At 37.4% G+C, this 26973-nt stretch overlaps 1 protein-coding gene across 2 annotated transcripts; it reads right to left on the bottom strand.

Moving 5' to 3' along the window:
- Positions 1-1462: 1462 nt before the first annotated feature.
- On the bottom strand, positions 1463-20719 carry LOC119656918. 2 transcript variants are annotated; one of them, XR_005250114.1, is made up of 5 exons: positions 20270-20719; positions 12054-13600; positions 11864-11989; positions 3810-4194; positions 1463-2853 (listed from the first exon to the last, which is right to left on the bottom strand). XR_005250114.1 is itself a non-coding variant. In XM_038063610.1 (4 exons), the coding sequence occupies exons 2-4, from the start codon at positions 13419-13421 to the stop codon at positions 3961-3963; spliced, it is 1728 nt and encodes a 575-aa protein (XP_037919538.1). In that variant the 5' UTR covers positions 13422-13600; positions 20270-20718; the 3' UTR covers positions 1463-3960. The 2 variants fall into 2 exon arrangements, 1 of the variants encoding a protein (XP_037919538.1); XM_038063610.1 differs by having other exon boundaries at positions 1463-4194; positions 20270-20718.
- Between the last annotated feature and the right edge of the window lie 6254 nt (positions 20720-26973).

Here is a 26973-nt window from a genome sequence, read left to right as displayed (position 1 = left end):
CTTTTACCACCCATGTTTTTGCTTCCATCAATTATAATAGTTTTTTCCATCGGAATAAGAGTTAATGAGGAGAAAAACTCACCATTCTTAAATATCTAGATAAATTTCGCACTTTTATTTTCACTGCAAAAAATTTTGTCTACTCCAATAACGCAACACTTCACAAGTTCGACATTTCTCTTTCAAAAAACGGACGGAATTAGAACGATAAATCATGCCTGAATATTCATGATAATGTCAATAGCAAGTAGACGCTTCCTAAGAAGCATATTTGGCTATGGACAGGAAGCACTTCCACTTGGCTTCTAAAAGAACAATGATTGGACAAATCGGGAAACCGGAAGCTCGGCGCTGCAGGTATGAAAGGCTTTGTTTACTTCTTCTGCGAGTATATTTGAATGCAGAACTATCCCATTTGTATGTAGCCCGTTACGTATATACATTTAGCATGTCAGACTACTCACTTTAGTGTGATATTAATATTTAGTTGCAGTAAATTTACACGGTCTTGGGGATAATATGCTTCATATTATATTCTATACTACTACTATCTTTTACAACTCTGGGAAACTCAAGGGGGTTTTACGATTTCCCCAAAAATTTGTTAATATACTGTTAACTTAATTTGAGCAGATATGGCTATGAAGAGTATTTTGAGGCCTGAACGCTGTATAGAGGCATGCTTCATGATTTTTTTCAGACTTTTCCGTTGGGTAGTTTATAAGAATGGGTCTGTTGAAGAAATCATCAGTTTCCACCCCTTCCACTCCCCGCCTTTCTGACAAATGTCAAAATTAAGACCGGCTTCGAAAGCTCTAATCGACACCCTTCATTTGATACCCAACATGACTATAGACGGTGAAAAAAAAAATTCAGCATCCTTTTGCATGTATTGGGATCCCCCTCAATCTCAAAGTAGAGGATATCACTCACTACATGTCGTAAAGTTTTGTTTTGCAAACGCAAAAACGCATGGGCTTCTCTCTGCTTTTCGAGAAGCACTTTTGGATATGGCTGACGCTTACGTTTCGCGTATTGGGTTGCATCTTTCCAATTCATTTCTCGATCACATTGGGACATGCGATAAAACGTGAATTGTTTACAACGCCGATCAATTCCGTTTCCTGAATCCAGGCGAAATCAATACGGAGAAATACATCCAAAAAATCGACAAGATGCACGAGAAAATATTCCCATCATTGGTGATCAGAAAAGGGATATCAGAATACTGAAAGATGATCAGAAAGGGATACTTTTCACCCGCTAACCAGTGGCTAGAAAAAAAGCATGATAAAGGTAAAATCTTCATCGGTGAGGAGGTCTTCAATTGATTGTTATCGATATTCTTCGCCAGGTTCCCGCTGCGTTTCTTCGTAAATTTTTATGGTACTTTTTGTTGAGGATAATCGCATAGTCATTTTAAACTCTCCTCCATCACTTCATCAAATAAAACAAATCCACATTCTTTCAAATGGAAATAACATACAATTTATTGTACCATTTCATATGTACATTTTAAGCTACAATATCTTATGTATGATTTAGGTACAATTTTTTTCATCATTTCGATACTTTGTAACATTTATTCAAAAATTGTGTTGGTTTGATAGCCAGAAAACATTATTTTACCTACTTCATAAATGCATACATGACAATTCTGTTGACTACATAGAGACCGGGGCCTTATATAATATTGCTTTAAGTCTGAAGGGCACAAGAGCATGATATCGTGAAAATTTATTGGGAATTGTGTGTGGTATATGCACGATTATTGTTTAGCGGAGGTAATAATAACATTCTTTGAGTTCTCAATGAATAAAAAGTTACGTGAAAATCAGAAGGGAAAATTTGAAAGAAAAATTTTCAATTTCATTTCGAATATTTTCAGATATTATTTCTTAGTTAAATATTTGTTGACATTGGCGCTTTCGATTATAAAAATGCAATTATTACGTTTTGTAATAGTTCAAAATACACAAACAATTCGTTGCTCAATAATGCAGCAATTTTGGCCATTAAAGGACAGCAATATAATGAATTGTGACGAGAGAAGGGCTCAAGCAACTACAAATAAAAATAAAGGAATAAAAAGATAAGTCGCCACCATGCACAACAACTTCAAATTGATAGTCATTGGGATGCTAAATGCATTTGGTTTAGCTTTACTTTTAGCATTACTTACAGTTTTACTTTACACTTAGCATCAATTAAATTTCAATTACTTCTCAAAATAATTGGCCGAGTTTCATTATCAAAAATAAGATAACTTCTTCTCTTTCTTGCCTTGAATTTAATAATTTCCAAATATATTACCAACAAAATATATCACGATTGTTTGAATAAACTAAAATCCAAATTCGACGATTTGCAAACGCACTAAAATATAACATAATAATTGCACATCAAAGAAGATAGCCTTTTGGAGAAATTTACCCATCAAAAAGCAATACTGATTCGGTTACACATATTGTACAGAACCTGACTCAAAGAGTGCTACTAACCAGATCGAAACATATTTTGAAAACAAAGCCTCCGGTCGGAAGAAATCTAATTTGCGGGCTTCGAGTTTTCACGTTCGTCCCTCGCACCAAATTCCCCATAAATCTTCAAATTACATTGGCGTAACCAAGTCAATCTTCACGTTCTATACAATTATCTGAATATCATAGAGTACAATATATGCTCATCGGAATACTATTACTATTGGTTTTCCTACTCTCATTTACGACGTATAAATCTGCAAAAATTACATTTAAGATACAAAATTGTTTCCTATTCAATCTAGAGTGTGTGGTTCAGCCTTATTGTAGATATTGATATCCTGTCATAATAATTTCATGGCAGTTTCGTTTACTACACAAAGAAAAAATTTGCGTTTTAGTACCGCTTACAAAATAAATTATAAAAATTATTGCAACAGATTCAATAATATACATATAGAATACATATTGACTATACAATAACAATTCATATCTTTTCATTTAATTTAAATTTCACTAAAACACGTTTGCTAATGCATTTGTCTTATTGTTCTGACTTTGAGTGGTGAAAACATAGAGGATGTCTTTACCAATGACTTAAAATTGATCTTTTGGCTGCTCGTTTTAACAGTCGACGATGCCTTCATCATCTCCCATTGGATGTGAAATGTTATCCGACCAAATATCGAACACAATCGGACATCTTCGACTGTTTGACTGGGAAAACGGAAATTATACATGGAAGCATATTTCAATAAGGTTTTGTTGCCATTTCAGGCACTAAAATGCTAATACCTCTCCTGCCTTCCCTCTCAAATCACTCAATTCTGAGTCGATTCGATATTTCAAATGTTTGGAAAAAATCAACAAATTTCGAGGTGGAATGGTTTGACAACAAAGTATGGAAAACGTGTTTTATTCTTTCGAACTACTGAAATAAATTGAAATTCTATTTTCGAAAAATTTAGAAAAAGTTTGTAGAAATTTCATATTTTTTATTACAATAGCTTTCAGTATTTCTTTGTATTGACTTGACACCGTATATGATACTAACCTACGGAGAAGCCAAGCTTCCTGTAAACTCTATTTGCGCACCCATAATTATGCTATAGATTGCTACTAGAAACACTTAAATGGCTTTACTTAGAAGAATCGCGTAACCGATTAATATCATATAAATGTGTCAATTGCTAGACATAAGTTTAAAAAATATGAATAAATAAAAAATATAATAATTTTCATAAAAACAATTTTATAAAACACTGTTTTCTTCTCGTAAAAATTTAAATAATATTTGTGTTTTATTTTATATCTATAAATTATGCTTACCTATTCTTTTTTTTTTCATATTTTTCTAAAATGGTTTTCAAGTTTTTTTTTCTCATATTTTTTGTATTTTAAATTGTATAAATACTGTTTGCGCGAAGGCGCTTAGTAAATAATACAAAATTTACTCTAAGGATACCAAAAGATATCACCGTCAATTATTTGAAGCTTCAATATTTTGTTTTCCTTTAACGTAAAAGATTTTCTTGTTGTGATTATTATGCGTTGATGCCGACGTGCTGCATATTGCCGGAGACAACAAAGCTGGGTTTAAACTGTCTGTTTTAAGCGGCAGTTTTATATCGCGACGTGCTATCGATCCATCTGCGTGAGCACTGTATATTGCACGAATATTTTGATTGTTCAAGAGGGCAATATTTTGTGGCGTCTGGAATAGAAGGAAACATATTTTGAAGCATAAAAAAAAACATTGAATGAGCTGAGTTGCTAAAACTGAGTAGACAAAAACTAAGTAAACTTGAAAATTCGAGCAGCTTGACGAGAAACAAATTTAGATATGAAAAAACTACTAAATCATTGTACCGATACATTTTATTTTTTCTTTTAATATGTAAAAGAATTATTGGCAATTGGAGGATTTCCAAACATGTACGGGGCTCAAGGTTTTTAAAGATGTTTTCCGTTAAAAAACGAATGTACTTTTAATCTTTACATTGTAGAATTCGCGGGAAGTTTAAGTTCTTTATCGTGAAAGTAGTACAAAAAGGCTCTAGTCGGAGAGTAAGTACTAAGGAATTCAGCATCACAGTCCGAATTCGTAACAAGAAAGAAGGGCAGTGAGCATCCGAAGAAATCAACTGAGACCGTCTGTATTGTGTGAAAAGAGACGTTCAGAATAGTGTCCTCATGTCTCAGATTAGAAAGATAATTCGTGAAAGTTGGGGGTCACGATAGGTACGGCTAGAATTATTTTACGGTGGACAATTAAAATTTGTTTTTTATAACTTATTTATGTCACATTATGTTGTCGCACATGCAGACGGTCCTGGGTCTCAGTTGATTTCCTCAGATATTTGCCACCCTTTTTTCTTGAGGGGGATGAGTGTAGATGATGTATGTAAAGTGATACCACCTAATAAATGTCATCCCCGACCGCGATACAAACATCACGTCACTCCCATTACCGCTCAGCACAGTACTTGATGTCGGAACGGGCCAATTAGAGTAAGTTGAACCCACTTTCTTTTGATCTACATACTCCTTCGGTACACTACAGGGTTACAGTACCTTGCGGGAGGCAATGTGATCAACCTTACGTTCGCCCGATATTATTACCCTGATTTGACTCAGGTTCTCATTTACAGCTGAGTCGATTAGTATCCGACGTCAAATCACGATGCAAATTCCACTGCCTCCAGTGAGATTTAAACCGCGACCTTCCAGTAACTTTACCGAAAATCGACTTTATTTCATTGGCGGATCCAATTCGGTGTCCTTAGGAGCTCGTCAAAAGAAAACAACAGCAAACATTGCTGACGCTCCGACAATTAGCGACCCATATGTTTAATACATTTAATAAAATGAGCTAAGCACCCAAGATGTTTATAAGAAGAAAAAAGCCGACTTTCAGTTTTGTCCAGGGTAGAGGCAACTAATTAGATGCTGGCACACCTCTGGCCTGAATGCAACGTGTAGTTCTCAATGCTCCCTTATATACATTCGAAAATAAAAACATGAGTGCGAAATATAACGAGTACTAGAACCGCTTTGTTAGCACCCCCGCCGAACGTAATTTCTTTGTTTGAGGATTGAGGGGTCCTGAGTCCGTACCATCTTTATATTAGACCGGGTCAATTGGAAAGGTTTATTCTATTGTTAATTCTGAACAAAATAAAGAAAAGAAGACAGCTGGAAAGAAGAATAAAGCAAGAGAACGGGTAACACGTACCAAAATTGTAGTGCCCGCGGTTTAGTGACATTAGCAGTATTTCACTCACCACTTTCCAAGGATAATCTAACAAAAGAATACACTCAATGTTACACATTTTATTCCCTCTTTTCTTACATTTGGTTTTAGCTTTTCCAATTATCCCTCTCAATTTCATAATTCCCATCCCGTCCTTCATTTATATTCAATCTATCTGACTTTTTAAATAATTAATTTTGTTTTGTTGTTTGTTTTTTTCAATTTCACTTTCCCCTAAATTCAAGAACCCAATTTCATTTCAATTGAATTCCGAATTTTATTTCCTGGTAATTTTCAAATGGTGCAAGCGAAAATTGACCGAGCCAATAGTTCTTTGATCCTATTGGATGCAGGCAGGCGATTAACTGTTGTTGGGAGGAATTTACATAATATAACGTAATAGGTGCAGTTGTTGTCGCTGAGCCGGGGTAGATTTTGAAATTCAAGGCCGTGTTCAGCGGAATAACGATTAGCGAGACCTGCTGATTGGACAGCTGATCAGCTGGATATAAGAAGTTCGTTATGGTTCTTCTGAGTCGTGAAGACGTAAGAAACAGCCGATGCCGTGTAGTCAATTGGAGTTGTTCTAGTTCGCGTCATTTTCTAGTTGGTGCGTTGGTTTTTTGCCGGCAATCCGTGCGTACATTACATATACGTTTTGGGTCCCAATTTTTGCGAAAGTAGATTTGTATTTAGACTCACTTATCTGGCCGACATTGAAAATAATCTCCTTGGACTCATCTACTAAAGGTAATTATGTAACAAATATGCCGAAAAACAAGTAGGCGCTTCGAGAAGCAGTAAATTCGATTACCGACCGGAAAATAGAAATCTGCCGTCGATCAAGTGAGACAAACAAGGCAATTATATTTATGAGAATTCGAAAACATATATATGAAGGGATTATTTAGTGGGTTTGATTAGTCTCCTTAAGTTAGTTAGTCTATTTAATTTGGCTTGTGGTGCAGTTTAGCAACCTAATTGAACAAACTTTTGATTTTGGCCAATACCACAATTTTTATGTAATAAATTATGTATTGATAGAATATCGTCCCCAATAATAATAGGATAACGCACAAATTATAACCGGTACGCAGAGTAACTAAACATGTAAGAATGAGAGAATCTCTTTTCGATTATTTTATTTATTTATGTATATATTTTTCGAAGTGCTCAAAGGAGTCTCCCTCCCCCACCACATTCCTAACCTTGACTAGCACAGAGGCATGCAAGCCCGTCTCGACGGAGCTTCAATATTTGCGAGTGGATCTTCACGGTCAATTTTACCATCTTTTTAAATTTTTGGGGTAGCTTTCCCCTCTTGATCGCCCCCGGCCACTTAGCATGATCTTTTGACCATCGCCCAAACCATGATTTTCCATTCCACATAGCTAAGAATACAAAATATTCCATCATATTTTGCCAAAATCAAAAATACACATGTGTAAACACATATTTGCGACATAAATGATGCGTTGATCATAAATAAACAAACACTGTCTATTACCGCATGACGATGCATACATATATGCGTTGATCTAACGCACCTTCACGCATTTCCATTTTACTCCGTGCAGCATAGCAAGTTTCTCCACTAGCTCCAGCAAGTATTCAGTAAAAAAACAGCATGGAGCTAGTGGAGAAACTTGTTGCACACAAAAACCTGGAGGAAAGCGATTGTCTGGTATCATTCGATATAAAAGCCTTATATCCGAGCATACCAACTGAAGAAGCCATTTGGAAACTCGAGGATTGGCTTGGAGTATTGGGTTTTCGAGTAAATTTATCAAACCTGGTAATGTACTATTAACTTTATTTGTGCAGATATCGAAATGGGATATATTTTGCGGCCTAGATTTCATATAGATGCATCACTTTGTGACTTTTTCAGAGGTTTCGGTTGGATAGGTTCTGAGAACGAGACCTGTTTCACTTTTTGGGGCACACATTTTGAGCCCTATTTTCCCTATGTTTCACCCAATTTCAGAAATAAGATCAGATTGAAAAGTAGAGATCGAGCCTTTTCATTTATACCCCACATGACTATATTCCCTAAAAAAATGTACACCCCTCTTTCTCTTTCTCATCAAATTTCGTGACAATTGGTTCAATCGTTTCCGAGTAAATTGGCTGTGATAGACAGACATTCAATCGATTTGAATACGCGAAACCTTACAAAAAGCAGAGGTAATGCAAAAGTGGATCAGAGAAGTACGTCTATGGAAAAATACTCTTTTTCAAATTGAATCTAGAGGGACTATTATATATGATTGGGAATTGCCACCTCGGCGGAGAATTAGTCACTGCTCATACCTGTTATCTGATGAAAATGTCGGCCTAATTCTTCTTTTTCTTTAGCATTTGTCCCGTTTAAGAGCAGGGTCGGCTAATTCACGGTCTAATTGGTTGAGTTAATAACAAAAAAATACATGGCATGCATGATAATTGCATAAGTTGGAATTAGAGAAAGACATAGACACCAAGAACGCAGCATTTCAGATAGATAATGCTAGAAATTTTGCTCCCAAGTTTATTTTAGGTTGACTGATTGAAAATGTTGGTGATACCTTGACCTGGCCATTTAGAAGTCCAGACTTAGACCCAGTCGTGCTAGAAATTAATCTCCGATATTGTTTGTGATGAAAACCAAGTTAAAGAGAAGTGGAAAGCCACCCAAAAAACATTCAATGTCTGACAAATATATACGATTAGCTAAAACGAAATTGCTAAATTTCTTAGTAAATTTTATTTTACAACCTTTTTGCATCGCCATAATTCATTGAAAAAAATCCCAGCTTTCTATTTCTTGTTTTATCTAACCTTTTTAAAACAGGAATACTTCATTATTTCTAATAATGAACTGTTGTGATGAAAAATTTGTACCGCGTAAAAAAAATATAATTTGTACGGGTAACACGGTTTAAACAGCTTTTGGGGTAATATTTCTAAAAATTGCACATGCGTATCAAAATCGTAATATTAGCTTACATTCTAATTGCGATCTAAACAGCTGGGAGCTGAAGCACATTGTCAGAAACCGACAGCGCTGTCGACATAGGCAAATATGTCAGAGCTCTTGGTAAAGTCATTGCTAATGGGTACGTTTAAGGAATGTGTGATCTGTTCACTGTCACTTCCTTCCAAGTACTTCGTGTTTCAATAATATCTAGTGTTTTTAATACGTTGGGCAACATCCAATTTTGTGACATCTTTGGCAGAAACCATGCTTCCTAGATATACACAAATTGATTGACGCCTCGGCTTTGCCCAATAATACAAATAAGAGTGTACGATGACCCGTCAGACTGAGAACTTTGGTTTTGTTAGTGTTTATCTGCAATCACAAACTCACGCTACTTGTCTCTATTTCTAAATCCGTAGCCATTTGGCCCAGATCCATGACCCTTCATCATCGTAGTGGGAGTGTTTACGGTAAGACTTTACAGTCTATTGAACTCTTCCATGTCCACCGGATAGGACAACATGAAGAATGTCGCCGGTAATAAGAAGAAATAATATCGATGAGAAGGCGGACTCGGAATCGGGCCTCAAATTACTCTGAACTTTCACCTCACTACAGTACCGGACACTGCGTCATCATATGTCGTTCTGATAATAGCATCCCACTGTTGCAAAATGATCCGTAGGGTGTTGATGTAGTCAATATAGTAGGATCCGGAACGGGAACCAGCATGTTCCCTATCGATCAAGCTATGGAGCTCCTAGCACGAGAGGAGGCGTCTTTACACGAGTGATCAAGGATATAATAATAAGTAATTAAAACGGATTCAACGTGCGAGATTAAGTAGCACAATCATAACAATTGCTAGGAAAACAACCACAGCCAAAGCAAAGATTGAGAAAATGATTTTACAGCACGATAATAGACAGACTTGCTTGGAAACGTTGAAATTTAAAATCTTACTTCACTTACTCTATTTTTAACATTGCCATTGTTTGCCCCGATGGATGGTTACTAACCCGATTGAACCCATGGGAATTGCAAAAAATTATCGACTTGTGGCTTGCCTCAAAAACAAGAGGATATTTGAAAACAAATTCGTTGAAAGTTCCAAAGATATATGTATAATTCTTTCAAAGCGGAATGTATATTTTCCCAAGATAAAGAAAATGCCTCAAAGCTGGTACTCCTATATATTTCTGAAGATCGTCAGCAGAAATGCTGCGATCGTGAATGAGGACAATGTTAATTTGTTTTCTCGATATCAGTGGTATTCTTCACAAAGAATTCTAACTGCAAGACCAAACTATTAATTCACCCTTTTATGTTGAAATTTTAAGGCGGCTGTAAGCCAAAACTGCAACTGCGAGGCCTAAATTGAATGAGTCAGGATGGATTCTTACGAAGATAATGCACCCACATATTTGTCATTCGTCAGTTTTTGGAGAAATGAGAAGTTACATGAAGGAATAGCGGTTTGATTCTACAATAGACACGATCACGTCAACCGACGATGATTTTATAAGAATTGACATCAGATAACTATCAGAAGTGAGAACAGAAATGGAAGAAAATGTGGCACTTCAGAGGATTACTACGAAGGATGATCCTGTTTTTATAATAAAGTGTTAACAAATAAATTCTCTTTGTTGAATTAACCACGTATCTCATTGAACATTCACTGACAAAACGCCGAGTTAAAAAGGCAGAGACCAGTCTATGAAATTGAAATCTCTGTAAGAGCATCAAAGAATTTAGCAATACGTAATTATCATGTTATGATAAAATATCAAAAACCTAAATTGAAATGAAAATATAGAAAAATTATCATAAACAATGATTACGATTGTAATTAAAAGCGGGATCGATTGTATATTTGTTATCCAGGGATGATAATGACTTTAATCGCACAATCACCATAATCGCAATCAAATAGTCGCAATCGCTCTTTTCAGTCAGTTTCTAGCTGTAACCAGTTATCCTCCTAGAGGCATTTATGAACATCTGATTCTGCACATGTAGATGCTCACGTTTTCCTAGCAGATCTACACACTACTAAATGCCACCGTCAACTATCATTAAGGTTCAAAAGCCATTATCCATCATGCTATTTTACAAAACACAAGTCGCAAGTAAATATGAAAAAACCAAACAACCCCTGAGGCCTGAAACCACGTAACATCAATGTCACAGAAAATATTCAGATCTCTTAGTCTTACGATCAAATGGAATTGATAGAATACTATTATTTGATTATGATAATCATTCTAGGATTACGCATTCAAACAACCGACTAATATCGAAGATGCGGGAGATAAGACGATTCTACGCGAGCCTCCTTTCGATCGTGGCTGGCTTCAGTGTGTTGCAACTATTAGACTCTCTTCCCGCTTCCACAAAAAAACTGATAAATATATTTCGGTAAAATTAGTTTGTTAGTTCGGCTTCTTGATTCGTTAGCTACTGGCAGAACAAGATTATTTTCGCTTACAATCATTAAACTGGTCAATAAAAGGGGTTATGCCTATCACTCATTTATTGTTAACTAGATTTCACAACCCATCATCAATCAGGCAGTCGCAATAGTTTCAGGAATTGCACCCAAAAAAAATGAGAATATTCACATGGTCAACCGATGAATATGAACTAATAAAGCATAAAATGTGAATGGCACCGACCACAAAACCGTATTTTTTTTTCAGAGATAAACAATGCCATTGAAATATAAACACCTTCTGATAGAAATCATATATATGATGTCAATGTCAAGTTTATGAAATAATACGCACACTTCCACTCTCCATTGCTTCAAAAAAGAGTTTAACGCGATCTCTGTTATCAAAGACTGATTCCACTCATTAATAAATGATGTCGAAGCTTTATTAAATTAGGAGTTAATTGCAAGTTGATAACATTTTCGCATATTATTTCTTTGTAATAATAGAGATTTGCTGATAGGTCTTGACAAATTTGTGGGAATAAGAAGTTATTGAATATTCTATCTATAGCAAACGCTAAGAAATCAACACAATTTTTGGCGGGTTAGGTAGAAAACGGAGGACATATCTAGCAGACAAATGAATCTTTCCCGTCTTTCCACGTATATGAATTTGAGCATAAATTGAGTTTATGCGATGAATATCTATTATATAATATAATAAGACTTACATGAATCGTTTTCTGTATGCTTATCGATGGTTTCTTCGTGCCAGGTGGTGCCGGGATGGTTATTGGAATCGTCGAAGCAATAAACAGCGATTCAATTGGCCGAATATAAATTTTTCTTTCCTTTTCCTGAAAAATAAATAAAATTCCAGTTAGACAAAACATCGCCAATTGTGAAATCATAAAAACGCACCAACTGACTCAAATCGGCTAAATTCTCGTCGAAACCGGAATCTGAAGAATTATCGCTGAATTTTGTTGCACCATTTGCATCAACGGTCGCAACAGCAGTCTGTGGCACATTGGAAGGTAGGGCAGGTGTCGCTGAAATGACAACCGCCTTTGTGTCTTTACTTTCACTCACCTCCTGGGCTTTCGATGCAGATGAACTTGTTGAGACTTTTTCTAATGACGATTTCACTAATTTGTTTGCGTCTGATTTGATTTTATGTAAAAATGAATGTTTCGATTTCGAATTAGATGCCATTTTAATATCATGACCATTTTGTTGTGATACGTGAGAATTAGACAGTTTTGCTTCTTTGTTATAATGAGAATCTTCTTCATTTTTGGTAGACGAGCATTCATTGCGAGCGATATTCTCAGCTTGTCGTTTGTAATAAAGATGATGCTTCTTAAGAGCAGAATGGTTCTTGCCGACAACTGCAGTGACACCCATCCTTATAGGGTCGGCAGTCTGAGGCAGATTTCCGTTTGAATATACACTCATTGCATTGTGTTGAATATTCGAATGATTGTGTGCATACGGAGTTTTCAGTTCAGTCTTATCGAATGAAGTATCATTTGTATTTTTTTGCGGTGGTTTGATAAAAGTAGACTTGAAGAAGTCGATATGTTCTGGACACGGTTTACACTTCTCGTAATCTATAATTAGAGCACCAATTTTGACATTTTCATATATAACGCCACAACAGGCCCATCTCGATACCCAATCGTTCTCGTCGAAGAAGCCAACCGCTTCCAAATTTCTTTTTAACAGCTTCATTGGCTTCGTGCTTTTCCTCCTTTTTATACCGGACAAACGACGACGTCGACTACGATAAGTCCCTTCTTCGTCGCTATTCAGAGATTCGGGCGTGTCGGGTGAAGAATTTTCATCCGATGAATTATCATCGACTTTCTTATCCTCAAATCGCTTCTTCTTATTTTTACGGAATATCTTACAAAATTTTTCGGAAACCGATGATATTTTACTTCCAATTGCCATTTTATTATCTGCTGAATTCTGTCTTATTTGTTGCTGATTTTCTTCTTTAAGTTTCTTAAATTTCGAAATGGATTTCATTCCAGGCCCAATTCGAGCATCAACAACATGGCCCCAATGACGATTACTTCCTACAGGCAAGCGTTTAAATCGTTTCACGAGGAGCACACAAGCATTACAGATTTCTCCTTGACGCGGTTTTTCCAGATTAAAACATTTCACTGAATCGTCTTCATATTTTTTGGAGTCTGTAAACCGCGAACTGCTAGATTTAGCACGACATATACAACAACCTTCTGTTGATCGGTAAACTCTTGGTTTGTGAAATGAGAACATTTTGGTTTCTGGTTTTTAATATACAAATCAGAAGAGGTCAGAACAGTATTCGTTAATATTTATCGAATTAAATAAAATACGGCACCATCGGGATATTTGGCGTTTAATAATGACAAAATATCAGACAGAACTGTTATGAAGTTCTGTTAGTTTCTGCTAAGACATCAGCATTTTAACACCTGAAACGAAGAAAAAATAAGTTTTATTAAAACGTAATTCCATTATTATACATGTATAGTATAAAGTGATATGGATCAGTTAACAATCAAAAACAATATGTATTAGCTTCCGAAGTTGATGGTCAATCAAAAATTTTATAATGATCTGTTTTTGGTGTTAAACTTGTGGATTGTTCTAAGTATATCAAGAAAAATTGGAGCCTACGTTATAAATTTGGGACAAACTCGGTGAATTCATGCAAATATCCATATTTCGGGAGCGAAATGTCCCTCTTACAATGTACTATCTAATGTAAAAAGCATTGAGGAAGGGAGCCAAGGGCTTCTGTAATATTAATATTTCATTAATAATTTAATTTAGAGTGACCTCTTTTTTTCTTGATAACGTTCTCTAATTTATCTATTCTATGATAAATGGATGATCCTACTTTTTTTCAAATCATTAATTCAACCGCATTAATTGCTGCCAGTGGACAATCATTTGACCTAATGGTGATAGCTCATGATGGGTAGTTCCCTTTCCATTATACCAAATCGTAACCTTCTTCACCGGCATTCCTGGCCTTGCCGCTATTTGTTAGGTTTCATCTCAATGAGGATTCCTACATACGATAATTCGGTTCATTAACTTTTTTTCGCTTAGTCCGTGAGGCTACCAGACATTGAATTCTTTTTTGTAACTAGTTATCCTAGATGGTTGTATTGTGGCCAAAGCATCAAGAATATTTAGGATTCGCTGTCATTTTTTTGAGGATTGAATGGCTTCGAATAACTTATCTTTTTCATGGCAGACCACACTATTTTGAGAGACCAGTTACTTCTCCATTCTAGCGCTTTTTATGCAAATATCCACTCTAAAAAAATATGCTGAATCCTGGGAACACATCATTTTTGTTATATAAACCCATCCAAAGAACCTATAAAATTTTCGTTTTAATATTGCTATTAGAATTGCGTATTCAAAATATACACACGCAAAAGCATTTGTATGAACAGCTCCGAACATAACCGAACCGGTCATTGCTAATAAGCGCAATACGTTTGAGCCACTGATCAGAAATTTATTTTATCGAATACTCATTGGAAATTGTAAATCATCTATCTTTCATAGTGTAAGCCTGGTTTGCACTTATTTTAAAATGGCACGATAAAGTCCCAAATAAGCAAATCAAATTCGATTGTGAGCAAGAGTGATCCCCAGGGCCTTTTTTTAAAATGGGTTAATTGGCGGTCTGTTTGTCACATACAATCTATTGTGGAGTCCTGTTCATCTCTTATCCTCAATAAACAATTGATCATGGGGGAGGACCACAATTTAAAAACCCTATTTGCGATGACCTAGTGGCTCTACATTAATACCGCTTAGTGGAAAACGATCCTAAGTGTACCACAGCATGCTTTAGGGGATTTCCTTCCTTTTGCTTTGGATATGCCGTTTTTATTTTTATCCGTCTGCCATTCGGCATTTGTGAATGCCACAAATGGTAAATAGTGAAATTTTTTTGTGTAAAACAAAACCTTTTTAAAAATCGATTTACTGTCTGCTTGTCGTCGTACGCAGTTTTTTCAGGACCGGTTATACTGATTAACCTCCAATTTGATGGCAAGGTAGGAACTGCGAACGCCCACGCATACAGTGAGTTACTTCGTTCTATCTTTAATTTAAGGGGGGTCTCCATACATGCAAAAAGGAAGATGTAAAACTTTTTTCTTCAAATATAAACATGTGGATTACCAAATAAAAGGCCTCGATTAGTACTTTTCAAAGCTGGTCTCAGTTCTGAGGTTCAATGTACACGGGAAGAAGGTTGAAATTGGTCATATCTTTCACGGACCACAACCGAAATCTGAAAAAATTAACGAAGCTGCTACTATACGAAATACCCTGCAACTGACTGCAAAACCCCCTGAAGTTCCTACAAACATGAAATTTTGCAAGTTTTGAGTTTTCAAAGTTCAAATATTAGTGGATACTAAGGGAACTTGCAAATATGAGCCCAGTTGATCTCAGTCTTTTTATAGTAATACCAATCGTTAGCGTTAGATCCAATTGGATCAAGGCCATAAAGTGTGTTAGAGCACTTCATTCAAGACCGTAACGATACACAACACTATAGTGTAGTAGGGCGTCTGCCCTGCGCTCGCCCATGATTATTATCCTAATTGGACTCCGGTAATCAGACTCGATACGAATCTCTTTACCAACAGTGAAATGGAAGTGTTTGAACCGTGACCTTCCGCTACCAAAGACCGGCGCTCTAACCACGCTCCGGATTCCGCCGGACATTCTCGCAGTCGTTTGCAGAAGAATTGAGATCTAATATCGTTTTTCAAACAAACATACATGTGCGCTACAGCTACAAGAAGGCACCGAAAAAAACCTGGGATATCTAGTCTGTTGGGGGAAACTTAACGGACTTCCAAAGGTATTTTAGGCACGCGGATTCTACGCATAAAATTTGCAAAAGAAGAAAATTGCTCCTAAACGAGAGAACACCGAGAATTTCCGCAGTTTGAACTTGTCGCTTTGAAGTAGAGGGATTTGCGAAGCATGTTACTTCTGAGCAATCATGATGAAATGGTGAAAAAATATGACGCATATGGAATATGTACAAACAGATCCGACATGCTAGAAACTTCAACGGGTGCTGATACAGAATTTACTTTCTCGATGTTTGCATTGTAAACACACATGAAGCATGGATTAGCTTGTTTGAGCAAATAGCCCCGAGGTTTGTAAAAACCAAATTTCAAGAAAATGTTCTATTCATTCACCACGATATTAGGTGTGGATCACAAGGCGGCCTACTGCAGCAGTTATGTTCACCATCCGAATTGAAATGTGATATCTGCCCTCCGTCTAACTGAAATAGAGAAATTGTTTTTTAAATTTCAAGTTTGATAGGTTATGAATGCAGTATGACAAAAATGATACCACATTTACGCGTAATATCACATTACCGCGATTCAAACATTCCATCACCACGCTACCGATGATGGATATCACTTTTGCGGTGTTTCATAATGTGATATTACATTATAAAACATCACCAAATATCACTTTTCTTCGTAGTACAAGACGGTGATTGTCAAGTTGCGAGCCGAATATGACTTGCAAACCTACAAATTATTATTGCAGATTCTTTGTTTTGAAAAATTATTGATTGGTAATGAACGTCGACGGCTGAATGTAAGTTGGTGATCTAGGTTCTTCCTAGTACAAGTGGCGGTGGTGACGATCGAGTGCCTATGGATTACGAATCCTTTAGTGTTGTGATTTTCTGTTCGCTTTATTGGCCATGCTGTGATAGGCAACTTTTAACTACAGGAAATCAATGCCTAGGAAAGCAATAGAAAACTATATATAGTTAAGCAATTGCCTTCCGCCTACTTGGCGCTGTCGTACATTACATTTACGCTATAAATGTAATAAATTCAGGGCAAATATCCCTCTAGTGATAAGTAATATGTGGTTAGGTTAGTGAAATATTATGTTTGGGATGTTACTTTTCTCAAACCATATTTTTGAGTCTTGAGGTACACTTTTCTCATACACCGCTGCACAAATCTCAATGAAATCTTTATAACACACAATACGAAACAACGTGAGCCTACAGAAATCTCGTCAGTGTCAATAGCTAAACGTGGTTTAAGGAACAAAATATTTAAGAACAAAAACCTACTGATTAAATCACATTTTCAACCCAATTTTTTGAAATGATATGGAATGATATTTTATGTTTCGATCACATCCGAAATGAGGATATCCGTGATTGATATGGGGTTGCAGCGATCGTGAAAAGTTGCGAGAAAGGCATATTTGATGGTATGATTACGTTATTCGCGTTAACGGGAATTCACTTGCCAAAGTGGGTCTGAACATCCAAGTCGATAGTAAGTGATCAAAAGGCCGGCTGAAACAATGGTGGCTTGATACCCTGTATTTTGAAAGCCTCGCGACTGCATCCAGATCAGGCCTTTGATAGAACAAAATGGCGCAACCGATCACGACGAGCCGCCTCCTCTTGTAGACGGGACAAAGGCTAAAGATAAGGAAAATATTTTTTGTTTTTATTTACTATTTAAAAGCAATTGAAAATCGAATCGAAAAAATGCATTTTTCCAGAAACACCCTTCATCAGTGCTAACAAGACCTTGTTATGATGATGAAGAAAACAAGTGGTTCCCGAAATATCGGTGTTTGCAAGACCAATAAATTAACGCTAGCGAATAGGAAAAACAAGTTTTTACCAATTCAAATTAGTCAAGATAAATAGATGAGGTGGATATTGTAAGTTAGATATCCTTCCTAAAATTTTTCATATAACTAATAGGAAATCAGCGGCAAGGACAGCACAGTAAGAACCGTGCGGCTTTAGGCAACCCACAAATTAGCCGAAGTTGTCCATAATATAAAATTTTAAGATATGTAGGTTTAAGTGAACTAAGTATGAATTGTCAAACAATACGCATTGCTCCACCATAGACACTGGCAATATCATAGGCAATCGTACATCTATATAATAAGAGTGTTTGAGGACTTCATTCATCAGAGACCCTACCAGCATGCTAAACTGAAATTTGTGCTTTGATTCGAATCCAGGTACTTATACACAAGTGTGTGAACTGATATACGACCGCAAGCTAAGATCAAAAGGGATCATTTCTTAACCATTAGCAGTGGAATTTTACTGATAAGGATGGATACTCGTTATATGAATTGATTCTTGGTGTGGAATACCCTTCCGAGGTTACCTAGCCTCCTGATCACAAGACTTAAATAATAACAGGTAACCAATATCTTCAAAATATTAGGAGTCGCCAAGTACCCTAAAACGAGGGCACTAGCGAAGACAGAAGCTACGCCGGGTACCTTTACAGTTTCCTTATATGAAGATGTTTTGCATATAAACTGAAAGGGTGTTCATTTTTCAACCCCAAGAGCACAAACAGGTGACCACTCTGGAAAATTCGATCCAAATGTCTCATTTAATGAGGGAAAGGTGTAAATTTTTGACCCAAATAGAATTCCGTTCGGGTTTCAGTTGCAAAATTAATTTTTGAATTGACTTTAGCAAACTGTTCATATGACGGGGAGAAACCCACGCTCACAGCAAAGCATTGCCCCTTCCTGAAAACTAGTCAGATTAGCAGTTTTCGTTCATCTGGAAATTAGCCGGAGCATGAATGAATCCGCACAGTGCCGCTACCGCAAATCTACCCCCACCTCAAATCAGTTATGAGAATACGTATGTTAAGAGATGTTATCGAGATCATGTCGAATTGCAGCAATTCCAATAGCACAAGCTCCACGAGTGCCGAAATTGCATCAACACTCGCAAATCGCGAATAGTCATTTCATAATTGCTTGCTCCACGCACGGAACACTTGCGCGTTACATTATGTAGGTACATTGCGGACCAGATTTGTGTCAGAGAAAGTGTTTATTTGAGACCTTGAATTATTAGAAACAGCATAAGAATGGTGGCGAAAATTACAACAGCGCCGGTGGGGGACCGACTCCATTGCAGTCTCCCCAGCGGTAACACAGCTGCCCAGTCTGCACTATCACCAAAATAATTCCAGACAATCTGTTGAATAAATCGTCTCGCAGATACCACGCAAAATGCATCGAAAAAAACGCCGCTCGACGACCAGCCAGCCAATGACATGTTCCTTCTTTCAGTTCACTAAATCTGAATATGTCACCGAAATAATTTTGATATGTGTGTATCGTACATGTTTCGTGGTTGAGGCAGGGAGGACACCGAACAGTTCTCCTCGCCTAAGTGGCATTCCGTACGCGGGAGGTGCACAGGTGGACGACGGACAGACATTTCACGCATAAACAGAAAACTTGCCGAAAACCCGTGTCCGGTTCCATGCAACCCGTTTCGGCCATCTTCGGCTCAACCGACGAAAACGTCCGCCGCATATGTGTTCGAAAACGCGCGCCATTGCAATAATCGCAGCAGCTACGGCATTTACACACACAAACAAGCCATTGTTGTGTTTATTGATAATTCGAAATGTCTGGTCGTCGTTGGAAAATTACTGAAACGTTCACTTGTGAAAAACAAAAAGTCTTCATCCCGACGTACCCAAAATGCACTTTCTTCCAGTTTCCACGGAAATCATCCATGCCAGGCTAGATGTTCGGCAATTTTTTCCGCCGACAGTGCCGAGAATTAGCACACACACACTGCGAAAAGACGATAAAACAGGTCATTGATCTGACGTCACGTACACAGAGGACGGCGATGCGCGCGTGTGATACGCCAAAGTGGATTCCTTTTAACCGAAATCACACTTGAAATCGGCGGCATCCTCTCGCCGACACAAAAATCCAAGCTCCATGCCAGCCAGCCCCGGGGCACTCTAGCCAACAGGCCCTCAGTGGCAACCGCACTCTCCGTCTCAAGACGCCAGCCCGTCCCATGACTCTCCTTGGAAATTACGCTTGAACGAGGACGACACCGCCGCCTGCCGCTCGTGCTCAACGCATTTAGCGAAAAAAGCCCGTGACCAGACCAGACAACTGTCGCGGAAGAGTGCAAACTCGAAATTCATGCCGCGTCCGTAAAAACACTTTGTAAACAAAATGCTCCAACAGGCGGCGATTTCACTTTGTCTCACCAGCGGAACCTGTGGCCAAACTCCCTGACTTACCTGCGAATAGTCTCGGATCCCTGAAAACTCCACCTGGTCCGCCAATTCGTCCCGATCGCCTTTCAATTATTCAAAACAGTAAACAAGCAAAAATGACTACGAAAATTCGCAAATGACTTTTCCCCCGACGAGCGTACTATACACAACTGCGCCCGCGACACTATACAAACGGACAACGTACGAAAACGAAAAACTATGGCCGCTGGCCTCTACAACTTTGCACTATGACGCCGACTTTCAAAACTGTTTTTCCAACTCCGTACGCAATAATTCTCCGTGACACTTATGCCAATCGATTTAATTCCGTGAAAACTAACAGATTTTAGTTATTCGAAACGATATTTCAATTTATTTTAACCGGATTTTTTGTGAAAAATTCGCCAGACAACACTACTCACCGCTCCTCGTCTACCTTGTTCAGCTGTGTGTTTGTGGATTGATGGTCGAACGGCAGCGAAGATGGCCGATGCATGCACTTCTTTCGCGCGACCAACATGCAAGATGGCGAACCACGGAACGCCGGGCAGTGGAACAGTTAGTTCGGAATGCGAACAAAGTTCGTTAGGTAGGTAAACAAATATCGAGCGAAGCCTAATTGTGATGCACAAAAACTGCTCTTATTCGAAAGGGGCACTGATTTACACAGCAGAAATTATTTTCATAAGTTTTTGACACTAAGTTTAATGAAATTCTGAACTGCAGAAGCCGACTTCAAATGAAAGGTGAATTTTAAATTAATGAGAAATACTTATTTATTAAGCAACGTATAATAATTGGATCCTAGTTTCTTGGTGTCCAACAATTTCAATTCGTGTTTTCAGCTTTTGCGGGGAACTATCTTCCTTTCTAATACAAATGCAAACAAATAACAATATCGAAAAATAATGTCCTAATTTTCATGTAATAAGTTAGAAGAATTGTTGAGTTTAAGCGGAGAAATCTTAATTGCAAAAAAAAAAAAATTAACACCAACGAGTATAAAATTAATCGACTTTAATAGTAAAAATAAATTAAAAAAAAAGGAAGATGTATATATCCTATATCTCTCAAAGAAATACTCCAATTTAGTACCGTATGTAAGATAGTTCCGCTAAGAATGCCAAATTTTTCTATACATGTTTTAATTTATTCTTAACATTACAACTTCTATATTATACTTTCGTAGCTCTAAAAGCCGGGATTTAACTGTTCGTTCATAAACAGGTGCAGAGATCAAAACTTTGCCGCTATTTCAACAAAAAATCTGAATTTTTCTTTCAGATAGGAATCTTATCTTCGACTGCCGTGGCCGAATTCTAAGAAGGTGGTTTATGAGCGCTTCCTAATAAGGTATTTATTTTCAATTTATAAAAATTGCATAATAGAAGTGAGTTCTTAAGACAGGGTGACATGATCTAGGGAATGTTGATGGTTATCAAGAATCGATGCTAAATGGAACTTCATTTGCCTTATACTGCATCCTTTTATTCCACATTTTTCAGGATTAATTTTAAGGCTGCTCGGAAAAGAATCTTTTTTTTTTCAAAATTAGAAATAACGGTTTCCTTCTTTGCAGAGATAACTCATCAGACTTTTGCCTTGGGAGCGCCGTTACCAAAAGCGATCCCCAGGTGTTGTTTGCTCTCTTGAATGTATCCCCAAACACAACATGGGTGTAAATCACATTAAAGAGGAAAACCAGACAATTGGGGCCTAAGCTGATGGAAGCAGAGGGAGTTTTGTTTTAGGATTGAAGGAGATTGCCTCCACTTTATGACGGACCGCACCAATGGAGATAAAATTGTCTTCTACTTTTTTATTTCACTGGCAAAGCACCTTATTTTTTTCAAAAAAGGGGACCAGGCCCGACGAGAGAGTGCGAAAAGGGTTGATCCCCAGGGAATTCAAAGGCTCGAAATAGAAGACTTGTTAGCACTGATGATGGGAACGAGTGGTTCCCGAAATATCGGTATATGCCAAATAAAATTCTCCACTAGCGAATAGAAAAAACAAGTTTCATTATTTTAAATAAATGATCGCTAGAAACACCGCGCAATTACACTCAAATCGAAATTGAAGTTTTAATCAAATAAAAAAATAATAGGGATGTGGTGCTACTTATTACCACTTTTGGCGGCACATTATGAAAAATTGTACTCCGATTTGATTCCACTTAATAACTTTGAAATTCTAATGTGATTTTACTTCTCGAAAGATTCCGCTAAACTGGACAGAGTCCCGACCACTCTTTGTTCGGCGCAGTCAGGGATGTGGAGACGGTCTCAAGTATCGCTCTGCCACAAGGATCAGCATAGTTTTGACATAGGATTATCCATATAGTTTTCACGCCAGTTATAAAGTGTTGAAACTTTTTCAGAATAATATCTGCTACCATTTGAGCGAGAGGAGTACTCTCGAGAGTCCGATCAACTTACCTCGCTTAGACTTAGAATGTCTACCTTATACCGTTGGAATTCTGAGGACCCTGGCTACCGTTGAGCGAGGTGCGTGCGACACCAGAAACCAATGTTAGTCTGATTTCGATAGCCAATGTAAGATGAGTCCATATGCGAGGCGTTATTGATGTTTCAATAGTAATAAAATTGCTACCCTTTTTAGTCTTCTCTTACGACAAGCAGGGAAGACTTTGAGTGTATTTTTCAGCCCCAACTCACACATTTTAATAAATTAGCTTTATAGCTTTCAAAACAAAACCAGAATAGCAAAAACAGGAAGAGTGATGTAAGTGTGATAGACTAATGGAGAGACCCAAAAGTCCGATCGTTATGGAATTCGGTGAGAATATTCTTGAGATAATATATTTAAAAAATATACATTAAAAAAAAATGATTTTGTTGACCATCACAACTGCATCTAACCCCTTAAATATGCTGAGCAACGACAGACAAAATCCAACTTCAGCACCTGGCTAGGATATGAGGGAGGGGGGGGGGGGGGATTTCTAGTACTGCATGAATAAGTACTCACCCCTCGAGTATTCCTCTTTATTAATCACATCAGCACGGAGAAGGTAGGTAGGAGGAATGGAGAAATCTGTTATCACGTCCATTGAACAAAATAATGAAAGCGCACCAAACGTCTGAAGTAGCAACTTATTCCTAAGCTAATAGCATTCTTTGTTTTGATATTCTATTAATTCAATTTAATTTTACTTCGTTTTGGGATTGCATGTTTATTGAAATTTGTTGAAATCTATGGAAACCCTCGCTTATATAACGGACTTGCCAGAAGCTTCACATTGAGCAGGAGAATGTGACAACTATGGGCGCTTGGCAGCCTTTCTTTTAAATGCGCCCAGCTTCAAAGAAAACTTTCGCCAAATCTGCCTATGTTGATCTTTCTAATGTTGCAGGTAGACTGTACACATCATAGCGTTGGGAATTTTTATTTATTCCGGAAGGAAGCAAGCTGATGGTCACTGGTTATTAAGCTACTTGATTTCTACTTGCAATTCTAATGCAAGGTTTCGTTGCGACCAATTCACGGATATGCTTGCCTTTTGTCAGTATGCGCCGAACAGGGCTGTAGAGAGAACTCTCCGAAAAAAATATATGGTTGCTATTTACCCCTTGGGGGGTATAACTCATCAACCACACCTACTCGTCATCGCTGGAGGTTACCTGAAATGCCAAAGATTTCATGCCCGGAGAAATCATCCTCTTTCTTACCTATCCAGCCCCCCCTTTTCCCCCTGCCTCTTAACAATCTATTTATATTTTTAAAGCTAATAAGTGTGGAATATTTAATTTAACGTTCGTTACACCTAGATGATTTGCTTTTATCACCTCCTAAAAGCCTGAAGGACAATATCAAACATTTGATGTCCAAAATGCTTTCTTGAGGAAGTAGGCTCGAAGCGAGGAATAAAAGGGAGTGATCCATTCGGGTTCCAAATTTTATCCAGAGATTTTATTGAAACAAAGGAATAATAAGGAAGTCTGCATCATTTTCTCCCCCTACTCGGATTTTATATCTATGGTCGTGATGAGGATTAGCGGTCTCATTTTCCTAACTCCTAATGTAAAAGAAGAAATAATTGCTTTGTACAAAATGAGGGATCCATGGACCAATCAAATGTTAGACAGTTTGTCATCAATTGCTCCGATCTGTCATCAAGCGAAGGCGGATTCAAACCTAAAACAAAATTTAAAGAAACCCAAGATCCACTGTAAAAACCGTCCTAGTTTTTTTGCTTCCCACAACAAGCTAAGAGAAGTTGCTCACAACCTGGGTACCCGGTACCGTGTGCGTTGTCTCGCAGTTGATTGGCAGCAGTAACCTCTACTATAATTGGTTTGTCCTCTTAACTTTCAATAACCACTTTTCATTAGTTTATTTCACATAATCTATTGTTTGAAGCCTGATCTTCAATCGTCGGTATTGCTAATTCTTCAGCGAGTTGTCGTATTAAAAGTCTCCATTGGTTGTTCTTTTTAGGAATAATTTCATTTCATTTTCGTTATAAACGATGTAAATACGAAGAAAATCAAAGTCAAGGGTATTGAAGAAAGATGCTAGCGACCATCTGTTGAGCATACCCCACGTATATTTGGCTGATGGTAACAACGTCGTTTTTAGTTTTTCTATAAAACAATAATTTGCGGCTAAATCATCATCTAAACAAGTCGGCACACCGGAAGCTTGATGCTTCAGGTATGAAGGGTTTTGTGTACTCCTTTTATAAAGACATTTGAATGCGCATTTGTCGCATTAGAACGTATTACGTAATATACTATATACTATGAGAGAATATCCACTTGCGGGTAATATTGACAGTCAAAGTCTTGAATTCGCACAGAAGCGACTACTTCGATCTATTATAACTTTGTTAGTAATAGTCCGATTTCCACCAAACTAGGTAGGATCATGCTCCATGCTGTAGCCTATATTGTTGCTAGGATGGGCTTAACGGGGGTTCTGCTGCCAATTATTGAAAATTATAGTAGTATACTATTATTAACTTTATGCAGACTTCCTGCCTTAGCACCTTGCGTTTTGGATAAAAACCACTCTAAATAGAGACACTTTATGCTCAAATTTCGTACAACGAGGGATCCAGGACCGTACGGAGAAAATCTGGGTCTGGGGTGCAAATCATCACAGAAACTGGGCCCGAGATGAAAATAGTGCGAGCCCAACTATTATCCCCCTTTTTATTGAAATTTTCACATGGCTTGTAAATATACACCTACACACATAAATATAGAAAGATTTGTGATTTGCACCGTCGAATCGACCTTTCAATTTTTATGGATAAAATAAAGGGAAAATGGTAAATATTCGAAGTTTGATTGTTTCATAACATAGGACCCGCTTCTGAAACCAAAAAATTCAAATTAACAACTGATGGATATCGATTAATAATCGAAGAGCCTCCATGCTGTCACCAAGATTTTTTTGCATAATATTGGGTTCGGTAGTATTCCCCGCTATTAACATTGCTATCTTAAGATTACTAAATGCGACGTAGTCCTCTTAAAGATCTGAAGCTTTAGATTTGTTATTTTCCTTGAATTCAGTTTACATTTCAAAAAGATAATCCTCGATTTCACAGGGGATATGAAACCTGTCGCTAGCTTGCTGCTCCGAAGAGTGTTGATGTGGTCAGTGTAATATCACGGTAATATATATCTATGGAGTGTTTTTTCGTCGCCCTATATTGACTGTATCTGCTTAATATTTCCAAATCGTTCTGACAGTAGATTTGATTCTAATTTTTTGCAAAAGACAGGAGTCCTCAGAAACACGTAGATGTTATTGTTCAGATGGTGTCTTTCTACCACGAAAGCACATTGCAGTTCAATATGATGTAGGAAATTATTTCATCCTTTTCACTGCGAAGTCCACATACTAGGATTATCATTGTAGATCAACATTGGTTGCAGGTATTATTGTAGAGGACAGTAGCTGTCTAGATCTAGATAGATTTATTGCTAGCTATTCTCCTCTACAATAGTACCTGCAACCAATGTTGATCTACTATGATGATCCTAGTATGTAGATATCTATCCCTAATTTTCTTCGTTTCGAGTTTGGAAGCAGTATTTCAATGATATAAATTCACTGCCAATCGCGAAAATTGGGTTTGTGATTCCGTTCGTATATCCTCTACACCCTTTTGGCATAGGGCCCACATTTCGTTCGCCTGTAGTCTGCACATTGTATGCCTAGCCTGTCCTTTCGCTGAGAGGTCCAAAGGTATCAACATCAGCAGCAGCATCTCCAAAGCATGGATGAATGTGCTTTTCATGGCACTCGTAACGCAGAGATAGGCAAATCTTTGGGGCGAGCCCATAAAACGTGACACAAATAACAATTAACAGTTTTTTCATTGAACTCTACAACTTCTTATATTGGTGAAAATGTTGTTTAAAATTCAGCGTTTGATTAGAGTTTTAATCATCATTCAAACCAACAACAAGTTCATTCAATAAATACAATTCAGTCCGTAACCATTCATTGCATGCAAAGGGACGCCAATCGTCTTTGAAATTAAATTAAAAAACTTTTCAAAACTGGTAGGATATGATTTAAGCCTTGTTTTGGCTCCGTCGGTGTTGTCTACAGCAAATCCCTCTTTTATGGGCAACATTTTTCTGCTCAAAAAAAGCTCAATTGATTTTGGGTACGTATGCGTGCTTTCCTCAAACGCGGCTTTTAATGTATCTGAGAACAATTGATAGACACACTTTTTCCTTCTAACC

This window comes from Hermetia illucens, chromosome 5, assembly GCF_905115235.1.
Source record: "Hermetia illucens chromosome 5, iHerIll2.2.curated.20191125, whole genome shotgun sequence".
NCBI lineage: Eukaryota > Metazoa > Arthropoda > Insecta > Diptera > Stratiomyidae > Hermetia > Hermetia illucens.
Note: the sequence above shows the minus strand (reverse complement) of the source record. Positions and strands in the feature narration are given on the sequence as shown.